This window comes from Cetorhinus maximus, chromosome 22 (genome assembly GCF_964194155.1).
Source record: "Cetorhinus maximus chromosome 22, sCetMax3.hap1.1, whole genome shotgun sequence".
Classification (NCBI taxonomy): Eukaryota; Metazoa; Chordata; class Chondrichthyes; order Lamniformes; family Cetorhinidae; genus Cetorhinus; species Cetorhinus maximus.
Window position 1 is genome coordinate 4,265,054 of NC_135900.1, and position 9,921 is coordinate 4,274,974.

The window sequence follows — 9,921 nt, forward strand, 5'->3', positions numbered from 1 at the left end:
AGAGAAAGTGACAGAGGGAGAGCGACAGAGAGAGAGCGACAGAGAGAGATTGACAGAGGGAGAGTGACAGAGAGAGATTGACAGAGGGAGAGTGACAGAGGATGAGTGACAAAGGGAGAGAGTGACAGAGGGAGAGAGTGACAGAGGGAGAGAGTGACAGAGAGAGAGTGACAGAGGGAGAGAGTGACAGAGAGAGAGTGACAGAGAGAGATTGACAAAGGGAGAGATTGACAAAGGGAGAGATTGACAGAGGGAGATTGACAGAGGGAGAGTGACAGAGAGAGAAAGACGGAAAGAGAGTGACAGAGAGAGAGTGACAGAGAAAAAGTGACAGAGAGTGACAGAGGGAGAGTGACAGAGGGAGAGTGACAGATGGAGCGTGACAAAGGGAAAGAGTGGCAGAGGGAGAGAGTGACAGAGGGAGAGTGTGGCAGAGAGAGAGATGGAAAGAGAGTGACAGAGAGAGAGAGTGACAGAGAAAAAGTGACAGAGAGTGACAGAGGGAGAGTGACAGAGGGAGAGTGACAGAGGGAGAGTGACAGATGGAGCATGACAAAGGGAGAGAGTGACAGAGGGAGAGAGTAGCAGAGGGAGAGAGAGACAGAGAGGGAGACAGAGAGAGAGACAGAGACAGAGAGACGGAGAGTAAGTGACAGAGAGAGAGAGTGACAGGGAGCGAGACAGACAGCGAGAGAGTTACAGAGAGGGCTAGAGAGAAAGCAGACAGACAGAGTTATAGTGAGAGCGACATAGAGAATGACAGAAGGAATGACCAAAAGAGAGACAGAAAGAGAGTGACAGAAAGTGACAGAGAGAGAGTGACAGAGAGTTAGAGACAGAGAGAGTCACAGAGTAACAGAGAGAGAGCGAAGGAGAGTTACAGAGTGAATGCCAGAAAGAGTGACAGAGACAGGGATAGAGTGGCAGAGGGAGAGTCACAGAGGGAGAGAGTGACAGAGAGACAGACGGCGAGAAAGTTACAGAGAGTGACAGAGAGAGACAGACAGAGAGATGGAAAGAGACAGCGAGAGTGACAGTGAGTGGGAGAGACACAGAGAGAGAGAGAGACATTGAGAGAGAGACACAGAGGGAGAGAGAGACAGAGAAAGAGATAGAGAGAGAGACAGAGAGAGACATACAGAGACAGGGGGAGAGACACAGAGCGAGGGAGACAGACAGAGAGAGAGACAGACAGACAGAGAGAGACACAGAGGGAGAGACAGACAGAGAAAGAGATAGAGAGAGAGACAGAGAGAGACATACAGAGACGGAGGGAGAGTCACAGAGCGAGAGAGACAGACAGAGAGAGAGACACACAGAGAGAGAGAGAGACAGAGAGAAAGGCAGACAGAGAAAGAGCGAGAGACAGAGAGAGAGAGACACAGAGAGAGAGAGACACACACAGAGAGAGACAGAGAAAGAGATAGAGGCAGAGAGAGACAGATAGACAGAGAGAGAAAGAGAGACAGAGAGAGTCAGACAGAGAGAGAGACAGAGAAATAGACAGAGGCAGAGAGAAAGAGAGAGAGACAGACAAAGAGAGAGAGACAGAGAGAGAGGGCGACAGAGAGAGACAAACAGAGAGAGACAGACAGAGAGAGACACACAGAAAGAGATACAGACAGAGAGAGAGAGACAAACAGAGAGAGAGACAGACAGAGAGAGAGACAGACAGACAGAGAGAAAGAGATAGAGAGAGACAGAGAGAGAGAGACAGAGAGTGAGAGACAGACAGATGGAGAGAGACAGACAGACAGAGAGAGAGACAGAGAGAGAAAGAGATAGAGAGAAAGACAGAGAGAGTGAGAGAGAGTGACAGAGAGAATGACAGAGAGAGTGACAGAGAGAGAGACAGAGAGACAGAGAGAGTGAGGAAGAGAGAGTGAGGAAGAGAGAGACAGAAGCAGTGAGATCTTATTTCACACTCACCATGGTCTTTTTATCAGCTTTTTGTAGTGAGTATCCTGTAATAGCGGCATTCCCATTGTCCTTTGGTGGTGTCCACTCCAAAGCTACATTAGTGTCCCAAATCTCGGCAATTTTCACAGTCGCTGGTGGACCAGGTTTCTCTGTGGAAAAATCACTAAATATAACCTTGTCTTTTTTTTTGGTAATCACACATTTCTCGCTTGCCTGCTTATCTCTGCCATGATTCCCCTGTTCTCCTGCCTCCCTTTGGCTGTGGTGTCACTCATACCCTTATCCATTGTCACAGCCACTAATTAACATTATAATACAATTCACTGGCCAGGGTTTTACATCCCCGCTGTGGCCTGTTTCCCCCCGGCGGATGAGACAAGACCTTTAAATCTCCAGCAGGACTGTAACAACCCGCTGGGTGGGAGGGGCCGTGAAATCCTGGCCATGCCTTTCCACCCCACACCCCTAAAGGCCCTGGAGATTTCTTCCAGCTTCTTTCACCAGCTCTCCAAGACATAGCCTGTCTGCCACCAGAGATCTAAGGTAAAGCCTATATTCATCTCGAGCTGAGCTCCTACCTATAGATTTATTATTCATTCACAAGAATTGGGCATCACTTGGTGCCCATGCCCCTGAGAAGGTGGTGGTGAGCCATCTTTCTGAATGGAACTGAATGGCTTGCTTGGCTTGGCTGGTGGTGAGAAAGGCCCTTCCCATCAGATCCTTCCAACATGCCAGGAGTCTCACCCCCTCTGCACGTTGCCCTCGAGGTGGCTGTGGTGGGGACGAGACCGTTGTTCACCTCCTTGCGGAATGTGCCTTTGCGAAGAAAGTCTGGAGAGAGATGCAGTGGTTTCTGTCGAGGTTTGTCCCGAGCAGTTCTGTGACACAGGACTCTGTGCTCTACGGGCTGTTCCCAGGGACACACACCGAGACAAACATCAACTGCAGCTGGAGGATCATCAACTCGGTGAAAGACGCTCTTTGGTCTGCCCGAAACTTGTTGGTCTATCAGTGCAAAGAGTTGTCCCCGACCAAGTGTTGCAGACTGGCACATTCCAAGGTCCAGGACTACGTGCTGAGAGACGCACTAAAGCTTGGGGCAGCTATTGCAAAGGCGCAATGGGGAAAGGTCGCTGTCTAAGACCTTTCTGCCACAGTGCACCGAGGGACTGGGAAAGGTATAGACCCCTCGGGCTGTACGGCTCACAATGAATGTATGTGTTGAATACTAATTGTATTATAATTGTATTGATGCACCTCAGAGTGCAACATGATGGATCTCTGGATCGCTCTTCCAGTAACATAACCACTATGCTACCATGGCCCCATATCAGAGATCTATGATTTAGGTTACTTGCCAATCAAGTCTACTTTCCTCCAAAATTGACAACTACATTTGAGTGCACCTCTCATTCATTCTGGAGATTAATGATTTATGAGATCTTTGACAGTCCATCCATATTCGCTTTTTTTGGTTTATTCTTTCTGGGATGTGGGTGTCGCTGGCAAGGCCAGCACTTGTTGCCCATTCCTAATTGCCCTTGAACTGAGTGGCTTGCTAGGCCATCTCAGAGGGCAGCTAAGAGTCATCCACATTGCTGTGGGTCTGGAGTTACATGTAGGCCAGACCAGGTAAGGATGGCAGATTTCCTTCCCTAAAGGACATTAGTGAATCAGATGGGTTTTTATGACAATCGATGATAGTTTCATGGTCACCGCTTTATATTCCAGATTTAATTAATTGAATTTAAAACCCACCAGCTGCCGTGGTGGGATTTGAACCCATGTCCCCAGAGCATTAGCCTCTGGATTACTGGTCTGGTGACTTTATCACTATAGCCAAAGCTATGCAACTTTCAGCTCACCACCCAAGATACCCTTACCAGGGATCAGAGATCGAAGACTCTGTCTCTTTCCCTTGCATGTCTACCTCCTACTAATCCAACAGGTCCCAGATCCTCATCCTCTCACTAGCTCTGAGAAAGAGGAGATAATTGGGTGAAAATTCACGGCACTGAGCTTACCCTCCTATTGCTAATGTCACCGAATTCAAAAGAGGAAAATAAATCTTTACCTCCTTTGCCCAATGAATACATGTTAACAATATAGTTTCAGTAATAGCATCTCTCCGAGGCGTTGTTGATTTGGAAGGATTCACAAGTTGAATAACAATCAGACAGGCTGGGAAGTGAATACGAATTCATCTGTATATCAGCCAAGTGGGGAAGGCGATGGGGGTGATGGGGCGGTGGTTGTGGAAATGGGAGGCTGGTTCTAGATGGTGGGAGGGCTTTAGGGACTCAACAACCCATGCCAGTCCAAACTTTCTGCTCGGAGCTCAGCTTTCCGCCAGGTCTCTACGGAGAAGAGAACCGAGCTGGGACCTACTGACTCAAGGGCAGCAATGGTTACCATCGAGGCAAAGGGCAGCTCCGAGATGCATTGAATATTGGGCCAGAAGAGACTCACATCAACCAGGACATGGGTTTCAGGAAAATGAAACTCGACATTAACATAGTTTGACCCGAAGTTGAATGACTCGTACACGTCCACCCAAATTTTTTTCTATTGACCTGCAAAATCACAGGTTTGTGTGGCTGTGAAATGCGCTAAGTCGGGTTCACGTACCAACTATTTGAATGATTATTGTGGCTGTGTCCTGAATCTTCTCCACTTGGACTGTTAGCTCATAGTTGCCTGAGTGCTGACGCTCAGTTTTGCGGATGAAGATCACCGTGTCTGTTTCCGTGTTGCGGATGTTGACTGTATTTGAATCCAACGGTTCTCCATCCTTTTTCCAGTTAACCTTTGGCCTAGGCTTACCCTGGTAATAAAGGTCAATTATATTAACAGTGTTAATCACCCAACTCTCATTCAACATTCATGCTGTAGCGATGGATAGATGCAGCTCCTTCATATTGTGACTGCAGGAAGGCCACGCCACAAAAAGAAGAAACTTGCATTCATATAGCCCCTTTCAAACCTCAGGAGATGTCAAAGTGCTTCTCAGCCAATGAAATACTCCTGAAATGTTGCAATGTAGGAAACATGGCAGCCAATCTACACACAGCAAGCTCCCCTAAACAGCAATAACCACATAATCTGTTTCTAGTGATGTTGGTTGAGGGTTAAATATTGGCCAGGACGAAAATTCTCTCAGGTTTCTCTTTGCTGTTTATTTGTTGGACTGTGTGGAATGTTAAGATTACTATGCAGCCACATCTTAGAGAACATTGGCTGTGTGTGGCCTGCTCCCCACACAGCTGAGGTTCAGATGGTTGTGCAAGAGCACACACGTGTGCAGGTTAGAGGGAACGTATTGTCAAGGACTCCGGGGAGAACTCCCCTGCTCTCCTTTGAATAGTAGCAGGGGTTTCTTTTACATCCACCTGACAGGGCCTCAGTGTCAGGCTGCGCATTTCCTGCCATTTACATTGTTTTTCCTTTTCAAATGAACATCTTTCCTAGTCGGGGGGAACTCATTTTCAATTTCACCATGTTCCAGGATTCACAGTTTAAGAGGGGCATTGTGTTTAATAGAAAGCATTTGAGAACCTTTAGTGGATTAGCAGCTCAGGCAGAGCCTCCAGTTTTAAAAATTCTTTCATGGGATGTGGGCGTCGCTGGCAAGACCAGCATTTGTTGCCCATCCTTAATTGCCCTTGAGGGGGTGGTGTCGAGCTGCCATCTTGAATCTCTGCGTTTAACCAGCACTTTCAAATCCTTAGGATGGTCCAAAGGACTTTGCAGCCAATGGAATCATTTTTTTGAAATACAGTCACTGTAGAAGGACTCTGATTGGATGTATTCCTGGAAGGTCCATCACATGATCCCCTGCCTACGACTGCCCCACCCCCACACTCTTGCCATTGGTCACCCAACATGGAGTCGCGCCTTTCCCACATCACTGGAAAGTGGACAGACTCTTAATTGTCTGATTGGACGATTCTTGACTGTCAAATGAAATGACAAAAAGGACAATTTTTTTTTCTGCCTGTGTTTTTTCTCAGAGACTATGGAGCAATGCTGGGGATTTGGCATCGCCCAGGTGTGTGGGGTGAGCAGTGGAAGGGGTGGGCAGACCGGTGGGCATCTCAGGTTGTTTCCTCAGAAGTTGCGTAGGGCTCAGACTCTGGATTTATGCTGCAATGTTAATGCTGGTGTGATCTGCAGGTGCTTCAGTGATGCAAACACTCCCTCAGACTGCTACCTGGGAGCGTTTGCTCAGCGAGAGCCAGGGGTGTGGCTGAAATATTCCAGAAATTCATTTTTGTGGTTATTTTCTTCCCTGGGGTGTAGAGTGAGTCAACGGCAAGTTAATTTGGAAGGACAACAATGGGCTGAACATCTGTGGTGCATTTACGGGTTTGGGATTGATTTTTCCTTTAAGTGTTTGGTTGGAAATTTGCAGGAACAGAGCACCTACCCCTCAAAACCATTTGAAAGAACTTACATTTATTTAGCGCCTTTCACATCCTCAGAGCGCTTTGCAGCCAATGAGGTATTTTACTTAGAAATGTAGTCACCCTTGTAATGTAGGAAATGCAGCAGCCCAATTTGCACACAGCCAGCTCCCGCAATTTGATAATGACCAGTTAATCTGTTTCAATGATGTGGGTTGAAAAGTAAATAATAGCTGGGATACCAGAGAGAACCACAAAGCTCTCTGCTCCCCACAAAAAGCTGTTGAGGTTTGGCTCAATCTCACATTGTTTTTCAAGCTGGGTAAATGCAGCCAACAGCTCACACAGTAACTGTAATGAGACAAGCAGCCAGTTCACCTTCCTTTGTGGTGACTGAGGTATAAATACTGGCACAAACACCAGGGAGAATTCCCCTTTTACATTCATCTGAGAGAGAGATGGAGCCTCAGTTCAATATCACATCTCAAAGACAGGATCTCCAACAATACAGTTCTTCCTCAGTACTGTCCCTCTGACAGTGCGGCACTCCCTCAGTACTGACCCTTTGACAGTGCAGCGCTCCCTCAGTACTGACCCTCTGACAGTGCAGCGCTCCCTCAGTACTGACCCTCTGACAGTGCAGCGCTCCCTCAGTACTGACCCTCTGACAGTGCAGCACTCCCTCAGTACTGACCCTCTGACAGTGCAGCACTCCCTCAGTACTGACCCTCTGACAGTGCAGCACTCCCTCAGTACTGACCCTCTGACAGTGCAGCGCTCCCTCAGTACTGACCCTCTGACAGTGTGGCACTCCCTCAGTACTGACCCTCTGACAGTGCAGCGCTCCCTCAGTACTGGCCCTCTGACAGTGCGGCACTCCGTCAGTACTGACTTCTGACAGTGCAGCACTCCCTCAGTACTGAATTCTGACAGTGCAGCGCTCCCTCAGTACTGACCCCCTGACAGTGCAGCACTCCCTCAGTACTGACCCTCTGACAGTGCAGCGCTCCCTCAGTACTGACCCTCTGACAGTGCAGCGCTCCCTCAGTACTGACCCTCTGACAGTGCAGCACTCCCTCAGTACTGACCCTCTGACAGTGCAGCACTCCCTCAGTACTGACCCTCTGACAGTGCAGCACTTCCTCAGTACTGACCCTCTGACAGTGCAGCGCTCCCTCAGTACTGACCCCCTGACAGTGCAGCACTCCCTCAGTACTGACTTCTAACAGTGCAGCACTCCCTCAGTACTGACTCTCTGACAGTGCAGCACTCCCTCAGTACTGACCCTCTGACAGTGCGGTACTCCCTCAGTACTGACCCTCTGACAGTACAGCACTCCCTCAGTACTGACCCTCTGACAGCGCAGCACTCCCTCATTACTGACCCTCTGACAGTGTAGCACTCCCTCAGTACTGACCCTCTGACAGCGCAGCACTCCCTCATTACTGACCCTCTGACAGTGTAGCACTCCCTCAGTACTGACTCTCTGACAGTGCAGCGCTCCCTCAGTACTGAGACCCTCTGACAGTGCAGCACTCCCTCAGTACTGACTTCTGACAGTGCAGCACTCCCTCAGCACTGACTTCTGACAGTGCAGCACTCCCTCAGTACTGACTCTCTGACAGTGCAGCACTCCCTCAGTACTGACCCTCTGACAGTGCAGCACTCCCTCAGCACTGACCCTCTGACAGTGCAGCACTCCCTCAGCACTGACCCTCTGACAGTGCAGCACTCCCTCAGTACTGACCCTCTGACAGTGCAGCACTCCCTCAGTACTGACCCTCTGACAGTGCGGCACTCCCTCAGTACTGACCCTCTGACAGTGCAGCACTCCCTCAGTACTGACCCTCTGACAGTGCAGCACTCCCTCAGTACTGACCCTCTGACAGTGCAGCACTCCCTCAGTACTGACCCTCTGACAGTGCAGCACTCCCTCAGTACTGACCCTCTGACAGTGTAGCACTCCCTCAGTACTGACCATCTGACAGTGCAGCACTCCCTCAGTACTGACTCTCTGACAGTGCAGCACTCCCTCAGTACTGACCCTCTGACAGTGCAGCACTCCCTCAGTACTGACCCTCTGACAGTGCGGCAGTCCCTCAGTACTGACCCTCCAACAGTGCAGCACTCCCTCAGTACTGACCCTCCGACAGTGCAGCACTCCCTCAGTACTGACCCTCCGACAGTGTGACACTCCCTCAGTACTGACCCTTCACTGACATGTCCCAGCTCATGTGACACTATCACATGAGGGGGGACATGTTTTAAAAGTTTTTTTTTTCCTTTATTTAAATTTTAAAACGTTAAACTGATCCCCCTGAGACAGCTCTGTGCCTGAGGGAGATTTCTGTGCTATCGTGCGCATGCGTGACAGAGCGCAGGCCCCGACTCAGGGAATCCCCGCACCCGCCCGCCTGCCCACACAGGGAGCGCTCAGCCTTAATCGGCCCGCCCACGAAAAATGGCGGCGTGGACCCGATCGGGGGCGCCGATTGGTTCGCGCTCGCTCCCGCTGCCCCAATGAGGGGAAAATTCAGCCCTATGAGTTTATTTGGAGTGGGCCTTGAACCCACAAGCTTCTAATTCAGAGGTGAGGGTGTGACCCACTGAGCCACAGTGCGGAATGAAAAGTACACGGATCCCACAACAAGCGGCTGAACAACCAGGTTTGTGTCTGAGTGTCGACAGCAGAGGTCATCGTCAGTCAAGTTCTTTGGCGACTTGGTCCATTCACAATAAGGTGAAGTCATGTAGGAAAAAATGGGGGTAGATCTTGACTCTAAGAGACTGTAAAATGAGTGATAGTGAAAACTGACTTGACTTTGTATTTTTACACCCTTCGAAGGCAATACAAATAAAATCGGCGAGCGGTGTGAAGTGATTCTGTATCAGGTGTCCAATAGGATGGCACAAATCCAAGATTGACCTCAATGTGTTCCACGATGATTGCAGTAATGATCAGCTCTCACCCGCAGTTTCAATTCTGGAGTGATTCAAATCCCTCTATTCTCCTCCAAGTCACTCACCATCCTGACTTGGAAATATATCGGCCGTTCTTTCACTGTCACTGGGTCAAAATCCTGGAACTCCATCCCTAACAGCACTGTGGGTGTACCTACACCACATGGACTGCAGCGGCTCAAGAAGGCAGCCCAAGGGCAATTAGAGATGGGCAATAAATGCTGGCCTTGCTAGTGATGCCCACATCCTGTGAAAGAATAAAAAAGGATTAAAATCCTTAGCCCTGGAATGCAGCCCGTACCTGGAAAGGGATCAAGAGATTCAGCTGCTCGCCAACTTTGCGAATATATGTTTGTTTCAGCTGCCGAGGAAGACGGATCTTCGGGGGTTCTGAAAGAGATGAGCAATAGAGAACAGAGTAACTAGCAAGTTATAGTCATATCCGTGAGTGAGAGAATCACACACATAAAGGCATACACACACACACACACACACACAAAGGCATATACACACACACACATAAAGGCATATACACACACACACACACACACACACACATAAAGGCATACACACACACACACACAGACACATACACACACACACATAAAGGCATACACACACACACACACAGACA

At 49.1% G+C, this 9,921-nt stretch overlaps 1 protein-coding gene across 1 annotated transcript in view; it reads right to left on the reverse strand.

Moving 5' to 3' along the window:
- mybpc1 (myosin binding protein C1) overlaps positions 1-9,921 on the reverse strand; it is a 129,353-nt gene that overhangs the window by 22,872 nt on the left and 96,560 nt on the right. Inside the window, exons 27-29 of the mRNA XM_078568552.1 lie at positions 9,589-9,677; positions 4,552-4,747; positions 1,930-2,069 (exon numbers count right to left, since the gene is read on the reverse strand). Of these exons, the coding sequence (XP_078424678.1) occupies positions 1,930-2,069; positions 4,552-4,747; positions 9,589-9,677 (425 nt within the window). The remainder of the gene's footprint in view (positions 1-1,929; positions 2,070-4,551; positions 4,748-9,588; positions 9,678-9,921) is intronic.